This window comes from Castor canadensis, chromosome 15, assembly GCF_047511655.1.
Source record: "Castor canadensis chromosome 15, mCasCan1.hap1v2, whole genome shotgun sequence".
Lineage (NCBI taxonomy): Eukaryota > Metazoa > Chordata > Mammalia > Rodentia > Castoridae > Castor > Castor canadensis.
In genome coordinates this window covers 16,934,129-16,960,094 of record NC_133400.1, presented here as the reverse complement: position 1 = coordinate 16,960,094, position 25,966 = coordinate 16,934,129, and the positions used below count along the sequence as shown (strand labels likewise).

The 25,966-nt window shown below is 40.9% G+C and overlaps 1 protein-coding gene and 1 non-coding gene across 5 annotated transcripts; one reads left to right on the top strand and one right to left on the bottom strand.

Annotated features, from left to right (window-relative positions):
• Positions 1–50: 50 nt before the first annotated feature.
• Terf2 (telomeric repeat binding factor 2) lies at positions 51–25,743 on the bottom strand. Of its 4 annotated transcripts, none has more exons than XM_020175329.2 (10): positions 25,315–25,738; positions 25,105–25,200; positions 24,294–24,424; positions 14,469–14,555; positions 13,102–13,248; positions 11,191–11,297; positions 8,238–8,630; positions 3,354–3,439; positions 1,614–1,654; positions 51–1,195 (listed from the first exon to the last, which is right to left on the bottom strand). In XM_020175329.2, the coding sequence occupies exons 1-10, from the start codon at positions 25,691–25,693 to the stop codon at positions 1,037–1,039; spliced, it is 1,626 nt and encodes a 541-aa protein (XP_020030918.1). In that variant the 5' UTR covers positions 25,694–25,738; the 3' UTR covers positions 51–1,036. The 4 variants fall into 4 exon arrangements, with proteins under 4 accessions (XP_020030918.1, XP_020030916.1, XP_073911859.1 ...); XM_020175327.2 differs by having other exon boundaries at positions 1,614–1,657; positions 25,315–25,736; XM_074055758.1 differs by having other exon boundaries at positions 1,060–1,195; positions 8,422–8,630; positions 25,315–25,743.
• LOC141417755 (small nucleolar RNA SNORA40) lies at positions 2,436–2,559 on the top strand. The gene has a single exon (XR_012442389.1). It is a non-coding gene; the product is annotated as a small nucleolar RNA SNORA40 (small nucleolar RNA).
• Positions 25,744–25,966: the final 223 nt, after the last annotated feature.

Sequence of the window (25,966 nt, the reverse complement as noted above, 5' to 3'; positions counted from 1 at the left end):
GTTTATCATGTGAACACATGCTGTGCTGCAATTAAACATCTACTTCAAACTGAGAGAAGCAGGACTTTAATGAAGAATGCTACAAGTATGGACAATAATTAGCTCTCATTTTTAAAAAAGATTACAGAAAACACTTTACTGAATTTTTTTGCTAAAAAGACAGTCTGTAAGGATGTGAGAAAGACAGCAAGCACAACACAGTACAAAAGGAGAAGGGAATGTTGAATTCCAGTACAAGACATAAACAGCACTATTAGGGAATCAGGTGGAAGCAACCATCTCACAAAAAACGGAATTAGGCATTTATATTCAATCAGGACTTTTTTTTAAGCTTTAAAAGCACAGCATAAAGAAGGAAACTAGAAGGAGTGGTGGGGAAGGGAGCTAAGCTTATCTACAATCACCATTTTACCAAAAAACCACACTGTTTCAACCACAAAAAGTGGAGGATAAGCCTGCCGACATAGCCCGGCACATATTAAGAGCAAATGCAAGGCAGCTGGATTTAGGGTTGACGTCACAAGTGGCTTAACAGTTTTTAAAAGGAATCTGATTCCGTAAGGACTGGTCTCTCATCAACCTGGGCTTGTAAGAGACGGAATTCCTTCACGTTTGCGTCAGAAGGCCAAAACTTTACCTGGAACAAGTTCACTTCAGATAATACTCATGTTGCTGGTTTTAACAGGTCATGGAGACATAAGTGGCTCCTAATAGACTCCATCATTTCCTAGGAGAAGGTTCTACAGATTACTGGGGATTTAAATTTAAGCAAACCACTAAAGAAAGGAAACACTAATGACATTCTGGCACTGTACAAGCTGTGTGCCCATCATCTCTGCCAAGGGCAGGGGCAGGCTTGGCTTTGCCTCTTAGTTCCATGATCTCCAACAGTAATGAAGTGGACGGGGAACCTGCCCACACTGAAGGAGGATGCCCAAAATTCTCATTCCAGGCCAGCTTCTGAAGGAAACAGCAGACTATCAGGGACTATCGTTAGAAACCATGCTCCTGTGATTCTGTGGAAACAAAAGCCTGTTCAGTTCATGCCAAGTTTTTTCATGGTCCGCCAGCGATCCTTAATCATCACAGCTGTTCGATTAACAAAGGGGTAATTTTTAGAGATGACAGCCCAGTTTCCTTCCCCGTATTTCTGCACGCCAGCTCTGATCCACTCGCTTTCTTCTGTAGTCCACTTCTGCAAAAGACAACAAAAAGAATTATCAAAACCTGTCTCCACCTACGTCTCCAATACAGTGATGAGGTAAACTCAAGAGACTAATCTGAACCCAAAAGCAGGCTTTATATTTTTAAAACATGGTATAGAGAGTAATGAATGCTGTAGATACGGACATTTAGTATAATTATCAATGTCCTGCCATTTCATTCTCAATTAATAGTTACTTCTGCAAACTTCAAAGGTATGTATGTTGCTCATGATCCACGAAATGGGTCAGGCTCTGACCTCTCAGATTTTTCATTTTCACAATAACTATTACTTGAACTTACAGAATTATCTCAAGAGATTTTTATCAGGCACATGGTAGTCTGCCTATGAGGAGATTTATCTATCCCTGTTCTCCCTACAAAACTTGCATCAGAAAGTTTTAAGTTACCTGCTTTCTTGTTATACTGGTTGCACTGTCTTCATCTGGTGCTGCTGGAAAACATTAAAAGTAGAGTCATTTTAGAGTTCACCTTTCTCTGCACAAGCCACAAGAAGAAAATAGACAATGTCCCCAAAGGGAAAACTTGATCCAATTTCACAAACATTGAGGGCTACTGTATCAGTGATAAGTACTTGCCTAGCATCAAACCCACAAACACTAAGAAGAGAAAGGACATGACTAAAGGACAATTTATTTTTGTCCTTTGTTTGCAAACCCCAGTCATTTTAGCCTATGAGAATCTGTATAAAGAAGTGCTTCCAATAAATGTTGGTTAATGTTGGATTGTAAGCTTTTAGTAAAGACATCATTTTCTACAATAACTGAGGAATTATCATATCTAAACCTGAGGGATGAAGATGTGGCTCAAGCAAGTACAGGCCCTAAGCTCAACCCAGGTACCTCTAACCCCTCTCCATTCCCCCCAAAAAATTCTTGGCTAGGCATGGTGATGGTGTCTAAAGCTTGTAATCATAGCTGTTCAGGAGGTGGATATTGGGAGGATTGCAGTTGGAGTCCAACATGGGCAAAATGCCTACGAAATCTCTTATCAACCAACTGTAGTATGCACCTCTCTTCCCAGCTACTCTGGAAAGTGTAAGTAGGATCACAATCCAGGCCACCCAGGTATAAAGCCAGACCCTATCAAAATATAGCCAATGCAGACTAAAGGTGTGGCTCAAGTGGTAGAGCTCCTGCTTTGCAAACATGAAGCCCTGTGTTCAAACCCTAGTTCCACCAAAATAAAATAAAAATAAAAATAAAAATAGTAGCACTTGTGTTTTTGTTTAATTTGTGGACAAAGACTTACAGACAGGTGCAAAAAATAAATCCTCTTTTGCAACCCAGAACTCATTGTACAGTATGAGTTTTGATACATATAAGAAGAAATATGGTAAAAAGAAAAAAAGAAAAAATAAATATCAAGTACAAAGTCCTGAGGTTCAAGCCCCATTACTGCCAAAATAATAATAATAATATTTAATAATAATCAATGCAAAAAGGGCTGGCAGAGTGGCTCAAGCCACTTAGCAATTGTGCCTATTTAGCAAGTGTGAGGCCCTGAGTTCAAACTCCAGTACTGCCAAAAATAAATAAAACAAAACCTTAATATAGGGATGAGGGGGTAGCTCAGGGGTAGGGCACTTGCCTAGCATGCATAAGGCCTTGGGGTCCAACTGCCTGCACCACAAAAATTCTTTTTTTAACCTTAATAAATCCAGGGAATGACTTAACTACCTTTTCTTTTCCTTTTTTTCCCCAGTACTGGAGCTTCAACTCAGGGCCTACACATGAGCCACTCCACCAGACCTTTTTTGTGATGGATTTTGAGATAGGGTCTCCCAGAACTATTTGCCTGAGCTAGCTTAGAACCACAATCCTTCTGATCTTTGCCTCCTGAGTATCTAGGATTACAGGTGTAAGCCACCAGCTGGTTTACTACCTTTTCTGATTAAAGGACTTTAGAAAGAACATGACCTATGATTAAATACTCTAGGGTTTATTAAAAAAAAAAAAAAACTGGAACTTTCTTTAAACATGAAGTGCTGCTTTGACATTCTCCATTGTTTTGTGAGGTCAGACACTTATTACCCTTTTCTAATTCACAGATACTAGTACAAGTATCTGCAAATATTTTAGCAAATACTTTAGAGAGCATCAAGAAGCCTAGGATAATCTGCTGCTTACCCTGAACTTGAAACAGTTCGTCTTCTTCCGTCCAACTCTCTTTTTCTTCAACCCCATTAGAGCTGTTCCACTTGCCTTTGGATACTCTGAGGGGAGATGAATGAGGATAGGTGTGAAACGTTCATCCCAGCCACCCCAAGTTCTGACTTTGGCTCACTCATAGCACTCTTTTGGGGTTTGCCACACACAGCTCACCAAATTCTACTGTCCTGTTCCTGGGCTGGCCAAGCATATTCACATGAACATCCCCCAGACTGCAGGACCATCCCTCAAACGTAGCACTAAATACATCACCATCTCCCTAAACTGTTCATTTTCCTGTTTGTGTTTGTTAGTTGGTTGGTTCTGATTTTTTTTTTTTTGAGACAGGAGCTCACACTGGCCTAGAATTCATGATCCTTCTGCCTCTGCCTCTTAAGTGCTGGCATTACAGATGTGTGCTATCGTACCTGAAGTTCTGGCTCTCAAAGATCTCAGCATTCTTTTAACTTAGAATGTGCCAACTCCTCCCTCTCTTTTATAACCATGCTTCTCTCTAGACTGACATCATTTCCCTCTTCATTCCTTTAAGTTCAAGCCTAAGGATTTATCCTAGTCTCTTTCCCTTCCACAGTCAACTTACTTAAAATATTACCACATCCCTCCTCTATACTGTGGGGGCTTCTTCTGCCTAACCAATGGAGCCTAAATGCCTACATGGTCTGTTGGTCCCTGGCAGTTTCCTACCAAGAGCCCTACCACATCCACACTACCCCCTACACAGGTACTTTCCTGCCTCTTCATATCCTGCTCCCTCTGTCTGGGAGTACTTTCCCTGCCCAGTGAACTCCTAGCTACCTTTCAAGAACATCATACCTAGTGATACCTCCTCTTACTACTAACCCCACTACAGAGAGAGCCCCCACTCCTCTATCCCATGGTACACTGCTTCCATTTTATAAATGGCTATTTCACAGTGACCACGAACTACTCAAAGGCAGGGGCCATGTCTTCATCTGTCTACCCCAAACTTCTTGTAGGTAACACACATCATAAGTGGGAGATATGCTAGCTAAACTAATATTGGGGCTATCAAAGTGTCACAAAGGAATTATATCCTTAAAGATTAGAGTAATAAGAAAATAATCCTTCCTATAAACAAGAATGCTAAGTACTTGGGTACTTAGCCACCCCACCCCCCAAATTCTCATTGTTGAACTATATCCCACACTCAAATTACTAAGTGAAAATGACATTCTTCCTCTTCTAATCAACTTTAACAGTAATTACCTGATTAGTAATTAACTGCCCTGGGGACAGAACACAGCACAAATCTGACCTCAGAATTACAACAAATATCTTTTGCAAAACATGGGAAGTGTCTGCTATAGAGAAGAATTTATAGAGATCAAAATGACCTGTAAAAGTTGACAGAAGCAGAAACCAATCTCTTCTCTGGTAGGAAAAAGAAACTTGTTTTTAATGCTGTCTGGGTAAAATGCAAATGAGTAAAAAGAATTTGGTTAGTAAGTATACAGGCTTGAAAAAATTCCTTGAGGTTCCTAAGTATTCTTTTTGGTTTTTTTTGGTCTTGGGGGTTGAATTCAGGGCCTATACCTTGAGCCATTCCACCAGCCCTTTTCTGTGATGGGTTTTTCCGATAGGGTCTCACAAACCATTTTGCCCAGGCTGGCCTCACACCTTGATCCTTCTGATCTCTGCCTTCTGAGTAAATAGGATTATAGGTGTGAGCCATCAGTGCCAGCTCCTAAGTTTTCTAAGAAATTATTTAAATAGTGATTTCTAAGAAATAACCTGGCAACGTACATTATTCTTAAAATGGATCATCTCTCGTAATGTTGAGAACCATTTGCTTGAGACAAAGTGAAAAACATTTACATGTGGTTTTCCCTTCTCAGGATATTACTATTATTTTCTTTTTCTTTTTTCTGATGCCTCATGCATGCTAGGTAAGTGCTCTTCTACTAAGCTATACAGCCCAGCCCCTGTGTTACTTTCAATAAACAAGTCAGATGGGTCATAGTTTAAGTTTTTATCTATTTATCCCAGTTTTTAGCATAAAGCCAGTTTGGACCTGGGTTCCCTGATGGCCCCGTGTGTCCTAAGTAGCTGTTCTCTCTTCCTTTTGTCTGTGCAGGTCACTTTAGTTAGTATTACCACCTGTACAAAGGTTTTAGTAGTTACTGCTGGGGTGTAGGAGCTTGTGAAGATGATGGTGTGCCATGGCCTATGCTACTCACTTCCCCTTTGGCAGAGGGAGCTGAGTGAAACTGGGGTCCTCCTGTTAGGTGGCTATGTGGCGCTGGGCAAGCTGGGCCACTCCCAAGTCCTTGTGCTCCTCATTGGTGAAGTTATTACTTGATGTACACCATTCGAGCAAGGGCTGGCAAGCTAGTCTGTGGCTGTGGGTTTTGTAGTTGAGTCCTTGGCTGAAAATGGGTTCTAGGTTCTCAAAGTGTTCAGGAAAACAAACCTTACACAATATGGGACAGAGAACTTATGTGACCCACAATACCTAAAATGTTACCATGCTATTGACCTTTTACAGAAGTTTTAAATGCAAGAACCAAGAATCCCCATTTTATTTGGTTAACACTTGGTAAAAACTTGCTACATGCAAGACACTTTGGGAGATGCTCTCCAGATGATCTCCCCTAACCCTGCCTTCCCCTCCCAGATCCCACTCCTGGGGCGCCTCATGCTTCCTCTAAGGCAGGGCTTCCACAGGCCCTCCCTGCTCACCTGCAACTATCTCCACTTCCCTTCCTTTCCTCAGTGGTGCCTCATGGGCCTTCCGATTGATTGTACTAGAATTATCTGGGGGATAGTGAGAAAAGCCGATTACAGAGCATTCCCTTGCCTCTTCTAATTCAGTGATCAGGAACCTAAGGAGCTAATTGTAACTCAAACACATTTTGAGGAACTCTGCCTGACAGACTATAATAAATTCAAGAACTGGCCAGTATGCCCATCTAACTTTTCCTTCCTTCTCTCCCATGCACTTTTTACCCACCATACACTTACTATGTGGAATATTTTGGAGCATGCTAGACTTTCCATGCCCATATGTAAGCAGTTTCCATTGCCTAGAAGCCCCCACCCTCCAATTGCTTGAGGATCTCCTACTTAGCCTTTCAAGGCCAGCTCAGCATTTGCTCCTCTGCAAGATTTGCTCCACTTAAAACTTGGCTGTGCAGGCTCAGCAACACCTCCCCTGAGCTCCGAGGGAGCTGCCCAAACTTCCTTTAGCGCAGAGATCACTGTAAAGGGCATGACAGTATCTTCAGCTTTGTAAGCTTTCGGTCTCTATTGCAATTACTCATCTCATGGTCAGAGCACTTGAAAGCAGCCATGGACAATCTGTTATTGATGGGTGTGGCTGTTTCATTAAAACTTTATTTACAAAAACAGGTAGTAGGTAGATCTGGCTCAAGGGCCATAGTTTGCCAACCCCTGCTTTAGTGTACCCTTTATATTTCATGGTGTTGACATGAGAGAGGTGGGTACGTCTGAAGCCTTCACCAATCCTCCCATTTACAAAACTACTATAATCCTGCATGTTCTCCTTTCCTCATCTGCTCATGGAGGCAATACCTGTACTTCACAGGACTTGTTAGTAAATGGATCATGTATCAAATGAGGACAAATGTGTAGAGCCTCCTTCAGCTATGCCCATTTAACAACCAAGGACTCACTTTCAGATGCAAGTAATGGTGCACATAGTGCAAAATTGAGGAGAAATCACTTATCAGACACCACACCCATTTGGAGCATCTAGCATAATACATAAAGTAGTGAGGGTCCAATAAGTACAACATAGAGGAGAGGTAGAGATGGCAATGGTCTTGGGAGATCAACGAGGTGTATCACTTACAACTAGAGTGACCAGAGAAGAGGTCATGAAGGAGGAAGAGTTTTAAGAGAAGCAACTTAGTAGATGTAGCATACAGGCCCTGGGCTTCTGTGAAAAGACCAACCTGGCTTAAACATCCTAAAATCCATCTTTGTCACTTTCAACTGTGTGACTTCAGGTGAGCTAATAACTTTTCTAAGCCTTCCTCATCTATACAGTGGGGCTAATGTATCTCCTCACAGAATGAGGACTGTGGATTTGGTAAAGTAATACATGAAGGTGCTTGGGCCCAGAAAGCACTTAACAGCTTCTCTTCCCTTGGAAGGATGAATGGGATTCTGACAAGCAATGATGGAGGGATGACAGTCCACTGTGGGGAATGAGAAGAAGCAAAAGTACAGCAGTAGAAACAAACACAGCATGTTCCAGAGAGCAAGCAGACCAGTTTGCCTGGAGGGTGGATCCACAAGAAGGCACGAAGAGCAGCAAAACTCAAAAGCTAGGTTGGGAGTCATGATGAGGAATGAAATTATAGTATTCTAACCACTGCTCCACAGTACCTAGCAGAATGTGGAAGATAAGTAAATAGTACTGAATTTTTCAAGTCTCAAATGCTCAGAAAAGGTGCAAAACTTTCATGGTTTTCATAGGTGCAAAAGTATTCATAGTCTCTTAGAAAGGATTGAAGTATAACGTGACCCAATTCAGATTTCTTTTAACAAACAAGACTAATATTTAGTTCAAGGCACTCAGATATTTGCTAAAAACAAAAGCAGTGATTGGGGAGGCTCAGAAACCTTCCATCCTCACTCATGCCCTAGGTGCAATGCTGGGCAGCCTAAGTGTGGGGCTTTGGAATTGTCAGGGATGGCTACATTGTCACTCCCCACTCCCAAGTCACATTCTAGCAGTTTGAGTAAGCCTTGGTAGTGAGTAACTTAGCTGAAAGTTACTTCATTCACAAAAGTAACACCAGGCCCAACCAGGACCGCCAACCAGCCCCAAAACAGCTACAAAGAAGGTCTTCGTACTTGGGATTCTTCTCCCTGGGGTAAGGTTGGTTGAGAGCTGTGGGCTTGGATGGTGATGCTGGAACAGCCTCCTGGGAAGAACTGAGGCCTGTGCTGGGGTCAGAACTCTGGCTGTCCTCCTCCAAAACCAATCTGCTTATTGTCATTCGCTTGTTCCTGGGCTGCAGTTCAGAGCTGCCCTCACCCTCAGCAGAAGCTGAGCTGTCATGTTCATCTTTTCTGGGTCTTTTGTTTTTGAGGGCTGGTGATGACAGGGATGCTTGATTAGGAAGTACCAAATCTTTCTGGTCCAGTTTTGAGAAAGCTGCCTCTGAATCCTGTGCAGTGGACAGAGCCTTGAAAGCTCCCTTCAGAGTCCGAATTCCAATGATGGTTGGAGTATTCTGTAGCTGCCTACAAATAAAGCAAATATATGAGGACCAGTTTGACTACTGCTGATGTTCATCCAAATAGGCACAACTTTTTCAGAGTGTAAGGAGGCTTCAAATGACTTGAGGACTCCTCAGTTGAGGACTTTCTATTAAAACACAGAAACAGCCGGGTGCTAGTGGCTCACGCCTATAATCCCAAACAAAACAAAAATAAGTGGAGGATTTTATAAATAAAGGTTGTGTGAAGACAGTTCCTTCCTCTCTCTCTCTCTCTCCTCCCTCCCTCCTTCCCTCTCTCTGGTTTTGTTTTTGTGGGTTTTTTTTTTCTTGGGGGGGGGGCAGTACTGGAGGGTTTTTTTTCCAGTACTGGGGTTTGAATTTGGGAACTTCACCTTGAGCCACTCCACCACCCCTTTTTTGTGAAGGGTTTTTTGTATTTGCCCAGGCTGGCTTCAAACTGTGACCCTTATTTCTGCCTCCTGAGTAGCTAGGATTACAGGTGTGAGCCACTGCACCCAGAAAAATCCTCCACTTATACTATCATATAAGAACTTGAATGGTGCCTACCTATTACAAGTACACCTGGGCCAGGTCTTGTTGGTTCACACCTATAATCCTAGCTACTCAGGAGGCAGAGATCAGGAGAAAAGCAGCTTGAGGCCAGCCTGAGCAAACCATTTGTGAGACCTTATCTGAAAAATACTCCACACAAAAGGGCTGTCAAGAGTTGCTCAAGTGGTAGAGAGGCTACCTAGTAGCAAACGTGAGGCCCTGGGTTTAAACCCCAGTACCAATCTCACTCCGCACCACCCGAAAGAAGTCCACCTGGGTATCCAACTGATAATCTAATAATCTCACTCCAAAGTTTTGTATGTTCTTCCAGCCATGTGAGAGAAGTAACTGACTGGCCTACGCTCACTGTGCACTTACAAACAGGATCTTGAGAATTCTTAGAGGAAGTAATGAGTACACAATCTTGGAACAGTGAGACTGCCTTTTACAAAAAAAATTCACCTATCACTTGGAACAGCTAGTGTGAGGGGCAAACTGTTGGCTTGCAGGCCAAACTCAGATAGCAAATATATCTTACTGTATAAAACATGAAAGGTTTTTTGGGTTTTTTTTTTTAAGTGGTTCTGGGTTTGAGCTCAAGAGCCTCCCATTTGCTTGGCAGGTACTTTACCACTTGAGATACTCCGCCAGCCCTGACATGCAGTTTTTATTGTTAGTAGCAGGGTTTGAACTCAGAGCCTCACACTTGCTAGGCAGGTGCTCTACCACTTGAGCCTTTCCACCAGCCCTGTTTTGTGTTGGGTATTTTTGAGATAGGATCTTACAAACTACTTGCTTAGGCTAGCTCTGAACAACAATCCTCCTGATTTCTGCCTCCTGAGTAAGCTAGGCATGAGCCATTGGTGTCTGGCTGGTTTTTTTTTGTTGTTGTTGTTGTTTTAATGGACTACCAACATTCAAAAATTGAGTGGCTTAAGTGGTAGAACTGCCTAGCAAGTGTGAGGCAATGATTTTAAACCTCAGTGCCATAAAACAAAATAAAAATAAAACAAAAATTGAGAAACTGGGCTGGCAGAGTGTCTCAAGTGGTAATTATGCCTGCCTAGGAAGTGTGGGGCCCTGAGTTCAAACCCCAGTGCAGCATTAAAAAAAAAAAAAAAAAAAAAACCTCACACACACACACAAAAAGTAGACATCTTCCACAAAAATCTGAACTAAAGTTTGGGCATGCTTGGATATTCCCACTGAGCAGCAGTCACTAAAAGCTGTAAAATCCATCCTTTCTCCTCAGTCCTGTGCTTCTCTCAACTCTCATTCTAGGACCCACTTTGTCCTTTACATTTCCTACCAGGCTGCTATGGTTTGGATATGGTTTTAGTATCCCCCAAGGATTATTTTCCAGTGTTGAAATTTAACTCCTGATTTCAGTGTTTATAGTGGCCTTGATCAGTAGATTATGGCCATCAGGGTAGAACCCCCAAGGTTAAATACTGGTGATGGCTTTGTAAAAAAGAGGGGAGAAACCAGAAGACTCAAGGCACAGACACACGTAAATTCACCCTGTCTCTTACCATGTAAATAGCCTGCCTCTGCCACCTCAGGATTCTGCCAAGAAGACCATCACCAGATGTGGGCCCTCAAACCTCTAGAACTATGACTAAAAATAAACCTCTTTTCTTCATAAAGTTATTTACCCAGCCTCAGGTATAGAGTAATTACAAAATGGACTAATAGACAGGCCCTCAGAGGAATCTAAACTTGTGACTCCTGCTCTAACTGGAGGACTTGGGATTCTGACTCATATAGCTAAACGTGGATTCCAGAGTGCTTGAAGAGATTAAATATGTCATGATATGAGTGAAGCAGACAAGAAAAGTGAAGACAGATCCTTGAGGAAGAGCCAATCAGGATCATCTGTCAGGGATCCCAAAAATGTCTTTGTTATTCGCATTTTTTAAGGGTGTGTTCTCTGTCTTCCAGTGCCATATACCAGTAATCCAGTAACAGGTCAAATCACTGAGAGACTGATCTGTGTTTTCACCAAGATCACAAAATGGCATTTCCCTTACCTTGGAGGCTCTCTGAGTGGTTTTTCCACAGGCTCTGGAAGTGGTTGTTTATCTTCCTTCACTGTACTTGAGGCAGCCGACTCAGATTTCAAAGCCTTCTTGGCCATCTAGGGAAGGAAGAATGTCATCAAGAAGAAAAGGCTTCATTTGTTCTCTGCTTTTATTCTCTGCAGAGTTTCATTTATTCTCTGCTTCTTTCATCACAAATATACACAATATGCAAACAAGTTCACTTACAAATCCAATCTAGGCAGTAAGTGGAGGACATAAAGGAGCACTATCTAATGTGAATCAACTTGTCTTCCTTACTGCTCAGAACACAGTAATGCCTCCAAGGATGGTTTACACTTGTCTCCACTAAAGAACTCAATCTGAATGATGCTAATTTTTTTTTTTTTTTTTTTTTGCAGTACTAAGGTTTGAACTCAGGGTCTCATGCTTGCTAGGCAGGTGCTCTACCACTTGAGCCACTCTGTCAGCCCTTTTTTGTATTAGGTGCTTTTGAGATAGGGTCTTGCAAACTATTTGCTCAGGTTGGCTTTGAATCTCAATCCTCCTGAGCATTTAGGATTACAGGCCTGAGCCACCGGCACCTGGCTTGATGCTAACTCTTGACATGGCAAGAATTTTTCAATTTTTCAGACACCAAATAACTTTATCTTCTCCCAGAATTCAGGACCTCATGCTACCACTTGAACCACATCTTTAGCCCTAATAACAAGATTTTACTCCACATCTCCTCTTCTATCCTTTCAACCTCAGCCCTAATCTAGTTTTTGGCTCTCAAGTACACGTCTGGGGGTCAAGTACAAAAGTCAAACTTTTTTCAAATCTAGGATAACTAATAATGTTTCTATTAGTGACTTTTAGTTTGTGTGTGGAATTTTCTATAACTGTATTTCCATAAGTATATTTTGTCTTATTGGCAATTACTTGAAAATCCTTATCAAACATGAAGCTCTCAGCAGGCCATTCCTACACTAACTCCAACTGCTAATCTGTCTCCCTCTGACTTTAGCTTTAAACATTTCCAGTCAGTCTAGAATCATTCAGTTTTATAGTATCTGTAATAGGCGGTGGCTTAAGAGCTGAATTCTACCCTCACACACAGATAGTGGCAGTGTATTTTCCAGTTATATGGAATGCAAAGGAATGGAAACATACCTAAGCCAGGCCCAGGACCCTAACACTTGCTCCCTGGATATCCCAAACTGCCTGCTTTACAAGTACCTTGAGACTTGTGAAATGGATCTATCACTGACACTACCCTAATACAGGCCTTGACAGATCTATTGTTATAAGATAGGCTATCGTCAACATTCTTAAACCCCTATTTTTTTTTTTTTGTGATACATTGCACATACTAGGCAGGCACTCAACCACTGAGCTAAATCCACAGCAACTGCCAGGCCTTGAACTTACATTCCTCCAGCCTCAGTCTCCTAAGTGCTAGGATTACAGATATGTACTATCATGCCATCTCTTTGATCCAATCAAAGATTGTCTTTGCTTGGTCACCTTTGACTGTATCACACTTCTAGTCCCACTCTTCTCCACATTCAGCTTTTTTGCTATTAACAACCCCATCACACCACATCTAACAAACCACAATGTTTCCAAACTCAGTTCAAATTTTATCTCCTATGGGAACCACTATGGATTACCAGTGAATGTACTGTTTTAACCACAACAGAGTAATCATATGTAGAGGAGGGAAAAATGAGAGGTAAGGGAAACCATTTGCCTCTGCCAGTATCTCTCCTTTGGTATTTCTAGTGCATTTAAGAAAAGACAGTGCACAAAATTCAGTCTTTTTCACACATTAATTCTTTCACTTCTAATTTTCTAATTCCCTGATCATCCTTAAAGACACATCACAGTTATGGGAAGAGAAGAGAGGTTAAGGCACACCGTGAGGAGGTAGGGCTCTGTGTCATCCAGGTGGCTCTCCAGGAAGCGTAGCATCTTCTGCTGGAAGGTCTCATAGGAAAAATTCTGGATAACAGGATGGGCCCAGTTCTTTTCTCGGATAATATTGAGGAGATCATTTCTCAGCTTCTACACAAAAGATCAATGTTTGTAACATGAGAAAGGAAAGGCAGAACAGTAAAATTTAATGATGAGTTGTGACAAAATACTATCAGAACCTTTACAATACTGTCAATAAATATCTCTGATGGGCTGGTAAAGTGGCTCAAGTAGTGGTGTGCCTACCTAGCAAGCATAAGCATGAAAAAAGAAAACAAAAATCACTGGTAAACATATAGGAAGAGAAGCCCAACACAAAGAACTGGTCAATAAATCATGGTTCAGCCACATGGGTCAGTATGAAGCTATAAAAAAAAGATAAAAAAGTGCCTATGTACTAATATAGAAGTCTAAGATTACTAAGTAAAAAAAGCAACTTTAAAAATGTTCAATGTGTACAAGATACTGTCACACGTGGAAGGGAAGAACAGGCAAAATGGGTATAATATATATATATATATATAGCTGTACACACACACAACTTATTCGCTTATTCATGCATGTTTCTGAAAGGATAAAAGAAACAACACTGGTGGCTTCTGAGAGGAGCAAGATGAGAAATGATCAGAGGAAGGGAATTTTCACTAAACTCTTTATATCACTTTTTCAAAAAATAAAATTTAAGTTTAAGCTGATAGATCCAAGTTTCTTTAAAAGAAAAAAAAAAAGACCAAGATTCTGGCACTAGGAAATGGAGATGTTAAGTCCTCACCAAAGCACAATCGCCCAATGTCTACAGAATTAGCATTTATGGAAACAATTTATAAAAATATTACACAACTTGTTAGCTCAATATCTGGAGTTGATGGCTTAAATAAATAATGTTCCGTCATAAACCACAGAAATAAGGCAAGTAAATGGTTTATGTAAATTTGTCTAATGAGAAATAAATTTTGAAAAGCCAATCTCAGATATTAAAGATAGAATCTGAGGTATCTTGGATATAAAAGACAACATGTTAAAAGATAGTGCTTTTCTTTCTTTTTTTATTATTTATTTATTTAGAGACAGTCTCAAACCCAGGCTGGCCTTGACTTCACTATGTAGCTCAAGGCTGGCTTCAAAGTTTAAATCCTCCTGCCTCAGCTTCCCAAGTGTTGGGACCACAAACATGACCACCCGGCTAAGATGCCGCATAGTTAAAGGTAAAACTTTACATACTATTCCTGACAAAGAACCCTTTCCCCATAGTTTCATGAGAAGCAATGAAATGGATTTCAGTCATGGGAGCAAAAATACGTCAAATTTACCTGAGTTGTGGGGTCCTTGGACATATGTTTTTTCAAAATTTTTGAAGCCTTTTCAAATTCTTTATTTTTGATACAAATAATGACAGCCTACAAAAGGAGGAAAAATCTTTTTTTTAACTTTTAATAACAGGTGTAATCAGAATATCAACTATCAAACAAAACCACTCTACTAAAAAGCAAAGCTGAATCTTACATACCCAAGAACTTTTTCGCATATCAAATCCCTGTACTTAAGAACCAAGTTATTGCTCTAGCATAGTGTACTGTAAATTGTGTCTTTCAGTTAGTAAGGTAGTAGCTCTTTGACATTACATTTTTTTTTTTAATGGCTAGCAAATCTGATTCCGTGGATTACAGACCATTTAATCAATCTGAATAGGACTTCCTTAAGAAAGACAGACAGGAGTCATTCTAGATCCCCAAAATTTCAGATCTACAAAACAATTTTTTTTTTTTTGACAGTATTGGGGATTGAACCCAGGGTTCGCACATCTGGGCAAGTGCTTAGCACTTGAACTGTGCTCCTCAGCTACCCCGCTAGTTCTGTTCTTTTTGGATGCAAGAGCTTTAAAGTAAGGGGAGAGAGAATGGGCTAGGGAGGATAAAAAACCAAACAAGTGATTTGCTGACCACAGAGTTCTTCCAGTTCTATTCAGGAAAGGCCACAGGCCAGTTCTGGCTAGAGAATGGAAAAAAAAAGTCTCTTACATAGAAACATCAGCTGGCAACTTTTAGTTAAAGCGTGCAGGAAATCACTGAGACCAAGTACCCCAACTGAACTCATCCACAAGCAGCAAATACAAAAGACAAAGTTCCAGGTAAAATGATTTCTCATCAGTCACAGAGAAAAAGAGCCTTCTGTAAATAAACCTTGAATATATATAGCTGTAAAATAACAGTGATGGGAAATTTTTAATATATATGAACATTTAAAATGCTAGAAAAGCCAACAGAAAGTGAAGGAAGGCATTTGGAGTTATATAACTGGATAAAGTAGCAACTTTAAATCTTGTCTCAAAAAAAAGCATAAAGAAACAGAATTTTGGGTTGGGGATCTAGCTCAGTGGTAGAATGCTTGCCTACTATGTGCAAGGCCTTGGATTCAATCCCCAGTGATGCGAAAAACAAATAAATAAAATAAAATAAAAACATAACTTTGACTCAGAAGGCTGAGGCAAGACCACTGAGAAATCAAGGCAAGTTTTGGTTACATTACGAGACGCTGTTGCAAACCAAACCAAACAGATCTCTGGAAAAGACATTAAAAAAAAAAAAAAAAAAGATAAATTTGTGCATAGGTATTTTCAATCTCACAGAGAAAACTGTATATAGATACAGACCAAGAGGAAGAAGTATGCCAAAGTATCATTAAAAGTATTAAGTACTGTTCTCTGGTGGTTCCATCTTCAACACACTAAGCACATCCATCCGGGTAGAAACTGGTGTCAAGCAAACATGAGCTGGAGATAAGGCTCAAATGGTACATCACCTGCCTACTAAACCCAGAGCCCCAAGCGCAAACCCCAGCAATGATCCTCCCCTCCAAAAAAGTAGAATTAGGGATAAAGGCATAACTCAAGTGCTAGAATGCTTGCCTAGTAAGTGTAAAGCTCTGAATACCCCAGTACTGCTTAAAACAAACAAACAAACAAAATCATGGACTAAGCAAGCCTAACCATAAATTCTTGCTGACTAGAAAAGGCACAAAATAAATCTCATTAACCAGATGACCATGTGCACTTAAGACATCATTTTCAGCAGAACTACACTGACTCCACTTGCTTTTGTGAAAAATACAAAGCTTTTAGTTTTTATAACCCTCCTAGTTTCTATTATATCTGATTATATTTAACTTGCATACAGCAAAATGAACCCGTTTTGGGCATACAGCTCTGAATGTTAACACATGTAAACTCCATGACCACCATGGGGATCCAAAAGCCTCCTCTTTCCTTACTCACTCTTTTTGCTGTTTTGCCTCTTCAAGAATGTTCTATGGAGCAGCGGTGTGGCTCACAAGCTTAGCTGCCTGCCTAGCAAGCATTAAGGTTGAGTTCAAACCCCAGTACCTCGGGGGGTGGGGGTGGGTGAGGTGGCAGGTGTCACAAAATCATGTAAGTAGAATCATACAGTATGTAGCACTTCTGTTTAGTCAGGGTCTCACTATATAACCCAGGCTGGCCTGGAACTCAAGAGTCTCTTAGCTCAGCTTCCTACGTGCTGGGATTACAGTTGTACACCACCATGCCTGGCTCCAGCACTTACTGGTTTAAAGGATGTAGCCTTGAGACTGGCGTGTTTCACTTGTAAACTAAGATGCTAAAACATTCTCATGCAGGTTTAATTATGAGGTAACTATCCAGGGGTAGGATTGTGCGGTCATATGGAAAGCGTACTTGGTAAGAAACACCCAAACTGTCACAGTACAGAATACCCATACCACTTTGCATTTCTACTAGCAACGGGTAAGTTTCAGTTCCTCTACACCCTCCCTAGCACTTTTAACTGACAAATAAAAATTGTGTATTTATTGTGTCTTGCTTTTTTTGGGGGGTGTTACTGGGGTTCAAACTCAGGGCCTCACACTTGCAAGGAAGGCACTCTACCACTTGAGCCACAATCCCAGCCTTTTTTTTACTTTAGTTATATTTCAGGTAAGATCTTGGGCTTTTTTTACCAGAGCAGGCCTCAGACTATGATCCTCCTACCTACATATTCTGTGTGGCTGGGACTATAGTAGGCACTAATCACACCCTGCTTGTTTATTCAAATGGAGTGTCACTTTTTGCCCAGGCTAGCCTCAAACTGTGACCCTCCTGACCTCCACATTCTGAGTAGATGAGCCATTCCACCAGCCCAATTTTTTGTGATAGTGTTTTTTGAGATAGAGTCTTGAGAACTATTTGCCCAGGCTGCCTCCTGAGTAGCTAGGATTACAGACGTGAGCTGCCAGTGCCTGGCTTTTATCATCATTTTTAAGTTTAATCATTCTAGTTGATATGTACATTCATTGTGATTTTAATTTGTATTTTCTGGGTTTTTTTGCAGTTCTGGAGTTTGAACTCGGTCTACATCTTGAGCCACTCCACCAGTCCTTTTCTGTAATGGTTTTTTTGTTTTTTTTTTTTTTTGAGGGAGGGTCTCAAGAACTATTTGCCCGGGCTGGCTTTGAGCCATGATCCTCCTGATCTCTACAGGATTACAGGCACGAGGCACCAGAGTCCAGCAATTTGTATTTTCTTAGTAACTAAATAAGGTTGGTCACCTTCTTTTTTTTTTTTTTTTGCCATCAATATTCTTTTTGGTGAGTCTTCTGCCCATTTAAAAAACAGGTTTAGGCCAGAGGTGTGGTTCAAGTGGTACCTGCCTAGCAAGTGACCCTGAGTTCAAACTCCATTACCACCCCAAAAAATTTAAAAAATAGGCTTGTTTTCTTTTTTTTGTGGTACTGGGGTTTGAACTCAGGGCTTTGCACTTGCTAGGAAGGTGCTCTACTGCTTGAGTCATACCTCTAGCCTTAGAATTATTTTCTCAAGTGTTTTTTATATATTGTGGCTACAAGTCCTTTCTCAGATATGATTTGCAGATATCTTCTCCCAACCTGTAGCTGTGTTATCCTTCTCTGCAGTTCCCCTCGGAGCAAAAACTTTACGTTTTGAAGAAGTCCAAGTTATCAATTTTTCCATAAGGATGTGTTTTTGGTGTCCTGAGATTTTCTTACATGTTTTCTTCTGAAAGTTTTATGGTCCTGTTTTTTGTTTCGGCAGTACTGGGGTTTGAAGTCAGGGCATCACACATGCTAGACATTCTACCACTTGCTTGAGCCACACTTCCAGCCCAATTTTATGGTTTTACATTTAGTTTATGATCTATTTTGTATTGTTCTGTATTATTTGCATTTAAGGTCACAATTATCTTTTGCATATGGACATTCCATTATTTCAACACCACTTGTTGAAAACACTATACTTTTCCTTTTCTCATTGAATTGCCCTCATATCCTTGTCAAAAATTGATTAGTCACATTTGTAGGGATCTGTTTTTGGTCTCTCTTCTGTTCCACATATCCATATCTCTGTAGTCATGGGTACTGGAGCTTTATAGCAATTCTTAAAACTGGGTAGCATGAATCCTCTGACTTTTTCTCTTACAAAGTTGCTTTGGTTATTTTTGTTCCTTTGCCTTTTGATATACATTTTTGAATCAGCTCATCTGTAACTGTGGAAAATCCTCCTAAGACTCATTTAACTCTAACAGATCAGTTGGAGAGAGATGAAATCTTAACTGTATTGTCTTCCAATCTTTGAACATGGTGTGTCATTCAATTAAGTCTTGATTTCTTTCATCAGCATTTTGCATTTTTCCACATACAGATCTGGCATGTTTTGCTAGACTTACAACAAAGTATTTTTCTTTCTTTTCTTTTTTGGGGCTACTATTATTTTGGTGAGACTAGGGTTTGAACTCAGGGCTTCCTGTTTGCAAAGCAGGCACTTCAGTGCTTAAGCCACACCTCCAGTCCAATTTGCTCTGGTTATTTTGGAAATAGTGTCTCTGAGAACTATTTGCACAGGCTGGCCTCGAACCATGATCCTCCTGATCTCAGCCTCCTAAGAAGCTAAGATTATAGGTGTAAACCACTGGTACCTAGCTTTGGAAATATTATTATTATTATTTAATGGTACTGGGGTTTAGACTCAGGGCCTTGAACTTGCTAGGCAGGCGCTCTACCACTTTAGCTACACCATAGTCCTCCTGCATTTCTTTTCTTTCTTTCATTTAAAAAATTTTTTTGACAGTACTGAGGATTGAACTCAGGGCCTCATACTTGCCAGGCAGGCGCTTAACCACTTTAGCCACTCTGCCAGCCCACTGCATATTTTTAAAAATCATGAATATTGAATTTTGCCAAATGTTTTTTCTGTATCAATTGATAGGATATGGTTTTTTTCTTTAGACAATATGGTAAACTACATTGATTGATTTTCATATGCTGAATTATATTCCTGGACTTTAGTTTACTACTTTGCTACGCACTAACTGCATCTGCATTCAGAGCTAAGAAAAAAGTGTCACTGCTAGGCCACTAGAGTAGTATTGCCTGAGAACCAGGGCAGGAAAGGAGAAAAAAAGAAGAAAAAATAGATTTCTGCTATCATCTTTGACTCCTAGAAAAACTCCTCAGACAAAAAAGAGAGAGCTACTTTAGAGTTCTTTCTGGAGTACAATTCCAGGGCTCAAGCTGCCTTTGGGTGTAGTCCAAAGGAAAAGGGGGAGACAGAAAACTACTCAATACTGGGGGTAATAATTTTTTTTTTTAAACAGATGAACAATTGCTTTTTCACTTGGCAGTTATCAGAAATAAGTATAATTCTTCACTTTTATACTTGTTAAAGTTCTTAGGGTGTAAACCCTATCAATGGTCTCTGGCTAACTCAAAATTATAAGCACGGATTTTCAAAATAGGCAAGATAGGTTTATGTTGGTAGAAATGCCATAAGCATATATGAGAAAACCAAAATCACAGAATTAAATGAACCATAAAGCAGATCCAAAGAAAAACAAAGATGTTCTGGGGAGCAGCAATGTTAAAAGACCTTGATATAGCTCTCTGTAGAAGAATTAAAGTGCTAAGAGTATGCCTGATATTGGGTGCCAGCACCCAAAAGATCAAGTTGCTATTACCAAAAGTACATGGGAGAATGCTGCATAGTAAAAAGCAACAGATCTATCAGAGCAACAAACTTACAAAGCAATAAATAAAAAAGCTTCCCCAAGAATATGCTATAAATGTTCTCCACAGTCTCCAAAGAAATTTGAGGAATCTTTTAGTTATGAAGAAAAAATCAATATAGTTTCAATACAATTAACAGTTTGCAGAAGAAAATCTTAAATCAGAATTCCTTTCTATTATTCTTAAACACTAGTGAAGACCCCAAAGAACTTTTGCTTAAGGGAGTTATAGCTGTGGATACTGTTTGAGAAACATAAAACTGAGAAAATTTAAAAATATTTATTAATTCATTAAAAAACAAACTAATTACATATTAATAACAACATGAAAAAAATCACTGTATTTTCCTAGAAGTCTCACAAGGGTAGCATTGTAATATATTTCTTGCAATTCTTCTTTTTTTGGGAAGTAGGGCAGTTCTGTTGAACTTGCTAGGCTTCCCACTTGCTAGGCAGGGGCTCTATTGCTTGAGCCACTCCTCCAGACCTTCTTGCAATTCTCTATAATAATCTGGTTTAACAGAAGACAGCTACATCCTCATAGTGCCTCTGCATTCAAAACCCATGTGATAGGCTGTTTTGGCTGAGGTACTTAAAAATCCAGCTTTATACAGATATGAAGATGGAAAATGCATTTAATATTTATTTGTTTGTTTGAGACAGGATCTGGGTATGTAGCCCAGCCTGGCCTGGAAGTTGAAATCCTCCTGTCCCGACACCTCAGTGCTGGGATTACACGTGAGTGCCATACACCAGAAGGAAAGATTATTTCAAGAACTTTTTCAGAAAACTGTGAATATTTTTGATTCTAGATCAAACTTTAACAAGAAAACTTTCTTTAATCTACTACATTAAAATCCATCAGTCTATCTTGCACTTTAAATACATCTCTCATTCATAAATAATTTTGTGATACCATGCAGTGATCTCTTGGAAACACTGGTCCACTGAATTATATATAGATCTTCGAAATGTTGACACATTCATTAAAAACATTTTCAAAATCACAGTTGTTGATATCAACAATCTTCAGAAAAGCCTAAGTATTGGGAAGCTATCAAACACATAATTGTAAGTTTTCCAAAATTCTGACTTTTCATTTCAAAGCTTGAATTTGGCTACTAGCAGTAACACTGTTGAGTGTTCTAAGTAATAAGTTCAGTTTTCTCATTCTCAAGAAAATGACCGCCAAATACCCATCTGAACAACCCTAGTGCGTCAGTTGTACTTTCAGGTAAAAATCGTGTTCCATAAAAAGAACAGCTAGTTCTGTGGGCAACTCAATCACATTGTGCTTTTCCTAAAGACAGCCATCATGCTTTGGTATGCAGCAGAAATGCTTTAGGCAGACTATTTCATCACACAAAATAATGAAAAGATGTCTACTCATAGGTTTAGATTTAATAAAATTATGAATTTTTCACTGCTTGGGCAAAAATATTCTTAACTGAAACTGGTGTTTTTGTAAAAACTACATTTAGCAATAAGGAATATGGTGAGTACTAGTATGATTTACCACTTTCTTGTGCTAAGGCACTAGCAATTTGTACCATAAGCGCAAATGTTATGACTTTGTGGGCCATCTGGAAGGGTCGCAGACAGCTCCAAAGGCCCCAGACCATGTGCTAAGAAGTTTTAACTTATTTGATTAAACTTAAAATTTTTTTCCCCCTAAGGTTGATGCTCTATGGGACAGCATCACCTCTCTTTCCTAGAAACATGCCTATAAAAATTTATATACTTTTAAATAAATTACTGTGACACTTTACAAAGCTTAAATGCATCAAAAAGCCTCACTGAGCCCGGGCACCCCATGTGTTTTCCGAAAGTGATAATTAACAGATTGTAGGACTCTGTACGAGAATCTTAAAAAGTGAAGCACGTAAGATACGTATCATTTAATAATGTGGTGGCCAGCCACTGACCTCCACCAGCACAGTTCCATTCACACACGTTACCACAGCTGGGCTGGGTGAGTCCTGCTAACAACCACATTAAGTGAGTATAGAAGCAGATCCCTCAGTGGATCCCAGTTGAATCTTTTTCTTCCCTTTGAGACAGAGTCTCACTATGTAGCCCAGCCTGGCCACAAATTTGAGATCGTCCTGCCTCTATCTCCCAAGTGCTGGGATTACAGGCATGTACCACTATGCCTGGCTGCAGCTGGGTCTTGAAATGACTGCAACGCTTTACATTTTTTTTGTTTTTGCAGTGCTGGCAATCAAACCAAGGGCCTTTTGCATACAAGGACTGTACCCTTTCACTGAGTCATACCCCCAGCCCACAACTGCAACTATAACTGATAGTTTGACTATAACCTTAAGAGAAACCCTGGGCCAGAACTTCTTCAGTTAAACCACTACCAGATTCCTTTGCAAACTGAGAGATAGTATGTATTCTTTTAAGCTGCTAAATATTGGAGTAATTTGTTACACTGCAGTAACAGTAATCTACCAAGTATAACAAGATACCTGGAACCTGGCAGAGAGCTAAAAAACAAAGAAGTTAACATAAGAAAACAGTTAACTATTTTAAGGAAGTATAGCTCTTGCTGATAGATTGTACTAATGAAGCCCCAAAACAAGACATCTGTGAGTTTAGCTGGGCATAGTGGTACACACCTATAATCCCAACACTTAGGAGGCTAAGGCAGGAGGATCTCAAGTTCAAGATTAGCCTGGACTACATAATATGTCAAAAAAACAAATTACCTTCCTCTTCCCAAAAGGGAGAGATCTAGGAGCTTAAATAAAATCATATATACACATATAAAAGTCTCCATGAAGACTCTTCCAGAAGACAGGCCAGATGGCAAATCTTTAGCCCTTGTTCTAAAGGAGTGGCATGAATTACTCTGAACTGGTGCCAGTTGTTCCCATTCAAAAGAATCTTAGTGGGCTGGCAGAGTGGCTCAAGCGGTAGTGTGCCTGCTTAGCCAGTGTGAGGCCCTGAGTTCAACTCCTCAGTACCACCAAAAAAGAATCTTAGCTGTTCTAAGTAGGCATAGATTCCTCAGCTGTTCTAAGTAGGCATAGATTCCTCCTCCCTATGCTATACTTTTACAGCATATGCTATATATTTATGCTATGCTAATGACTTTTCTGGCATTATTCCCCAAACATAAATTTGAATTACCTATACTAAAAATCTATTATGGAATTATTCCTCGTTGGTACTGAGTAATAATTATCTAAGCATTCTTTGCAAGACCAAAAGTAGCTCCTGCCCAAGGCCCTTAACTGAATAAATAAAATACCTGAACCCCATGCGCACTAGTTATTTTTTAACAGGATACTTGAGTACCCCGTACACAGCCTTGCTAAACAAGGTTTTCTCCTTTTACCTCTAGGATCCCATCCTTTTAAAGGTGCTCTTTTCTTCCAACTTCCTTACTTTCCCCCACCAAGGAAACGCTGAGCTCTTCTTCAATCCCCACCTCTGCATCTGCTTCCATACCCCCAGCACTGGTTACTGGAGAAGAAAAATGTTTTTCTTGTTGGTTCCCACAGTCACTTCTATGCTTTAAGTAAAACTAAGTTCTATTACTTGAAGCTACCTGAGCCATGACACAGTGACAGTCTTAAACTCCTGAATACTTCTTTAGCTTTTTTTCTTGACTTCAAGAATACTGCCTGTGCCATTCCTATTTTCCTAGCTGGCTCATTATCTCAGCAGCTCTGTTCTCTAAGCCTCTTCTTCTGCAGACAATTATATGAAAGAACTCAGAGTCAATCCCACATTGCCCAAAGCCCAGCTAACCCCTTGGTTTATTATAAACAAGAGTGATCAAAACCCTAGACCAGAGGTACTTACGGCCCTTTCACAGAACTTCTGAACAGTACAATAACTTCTGAATATCAGCCTTCAACACCAATGCACTTTCTGTGTACATCAAATTCACAAAAGCAGACTACTTGGGTGGTAAAGAGGTCACATGAAGAGATGAACATCTGTGTGCATGTGCTTGCCTGCTCTCCCTTGCTATCCCTGTTTTTCCTTTACTCCACACAGAAAAGACTGTGTTCTCAAGATATCCCTGATTATTGTTAAAAGAAAAAAAAAAGAAAGAAAGAAGGAAAAAAAGAGCCTTACAGCTTCCTTGACCAGTTTTCTACTGGATTCGACTACTCCTTCTGTCAGGGTAAATTCGGTTTTAATCATCTCAAGCACATTGATAGCTGATTCCAATGGTGTGAGCTCAGCCTCCATATCAAAGGAACAGTCTAGGACAAAGCAGAGTATTCACTTTAAGTTCTTTTCTAAGGAGGGGAAAAGTTATGTCTCAAAACAAAATATACATATGTGTGTGTGTGTGTGTGTGTGTGTATACCTATATAAGCATATACAGATATTTACGTGAAAGGAGTGTGCAAACATAATAAGATTTGCATTTATTTTGCTAATGTACTGGCCACAGGCTTGCATACAGAGTAAGGGTTCGAACTGAAATCAGTGAATTTAAAGTGACCATCTTTTAATACTTTCAAGACAGCGAAATTCTTTTTTAAAATATGCATTTGTCTCTCGAATTCACGGTAACGCAGATGCAAGTGGCCAGAAAAAAAGATAACTTGCTAAGCAGCTGTCAAATTCAATTCAGGAAAACAAAAACAAAAACGTGCTTATGCTCTGAAAAGCAGTCTATCATGGGGACAAATATATCTATATTAACAAAAGTCGTTTTCAACAGCAATAAAGTTGGATGATCAATTAACAGGTGGGAAAACAAACAAAATACAGAAAAGCTGCCAAGAGAACCTTAACTGGAGAAAACTAGAGACAGAACACACTCATAGAATGAAAAAAAGACCACCGTGCTGGCAACGCTGGCACACTTTTCCCCGGAATCCTTCAGTTCCGGATGTAAGTTTGAAAACAACAAAAGGACACAAAATAGCCATACCTAAATTTTCCCCTTCTTCAATGCGCGACAGACACTGCATAACCCGCAGCAACCGGGACACGGCATGCTCCTTCCCCAAGGGCCTGACAAGCAAAGCTGGGGAAAAAGACATCGTTGGCTCGGCGACCCCCAGACTCCCAAACCCGCTCCCCAGACCCCTCCTCCTTCCCCTCCCCGGCCCGGCCCGGCCCGGCCCGACTCGGCCCTCACCCTGCATGATGTCCCGGATCTGCCTGAAGTCCCCATACCGGCTACCCCGAAAGGCCCGCAGCGCCTCGTGGAAGTAGAACTTGAGCACCCAGCGGTTGACCGCTTCCTCCAGCCGCGCTTCCCCCGCGCCCCGCTCCGCCGCGGCCCCCAGCCCGGGCTCGTGGCGCCCCCGCCGCGCCCGCCCACTGCTACGGGACGCCCGCCGGCCTGCCGCCCGCCCGCCGCCGTCGCTGCTCCCGCCTCCTCCCGCCATCGCGTCCGACCGCCGCGCGCCCTCCCCGCCCTCCCGGCCGGGCCGCTTCCTCGGCTGTGACGCCGTCGGGTCACGCACGACACCCGGGCCGGAAGCGGAGCCCGCCGTTCCGGCTCCCGCAGCCATGATACGGACGGCGTTGCAAGCCGCCCGCGGGCTTCTGGGAGGGAAAGGACCAGGGCCTCAGCCCCCTTCTCAGATTCCGTAGTCTCGGAAATGCCCGCCGCAGTGCCTGCTGGGACTTGAAGTCCGCAAGGCCCAGGCCCGGGAGGCCGAGGGGTGTGCGGTCACGTGTAGGCTCTGTTTTGAATTTACAGAATACTAAAGTGGCTACGCGGGACTATGAAAAGAGACTGAAAAATGTGTGTGTGGGGGGGGAGGGAATAGCAATATATAGCC

What these genes read in the sequence shown, in the direction of transcription:
- Terf2 (XM_020175327.2), bottom strand. Translation starts at nt 25,693, where the DNA reads ATGGCTGCGGGAGCCGGAACGGCGGGCTCCGCTTCCGGCCCGGGTGTC. An exon ending in CAGAGCCCTACCTCCTCACG is followed by an intron (nt 11,298 to 13,101) that starts GTGTGCCTTAAC and finishes TTCCTTCCCTAG; the next exon opens with ATGGCCAAGAAGGCTTTGAA. An exon ending in CGAACTGTTTCAAGTTCAGG is followed by an intron (nt 1,658 to 3,353) that starts GTAAGCAGCAGA and finishes AATGTTTTCCAG; the next exon opens with CAGCACCAGATGAAGACAGT.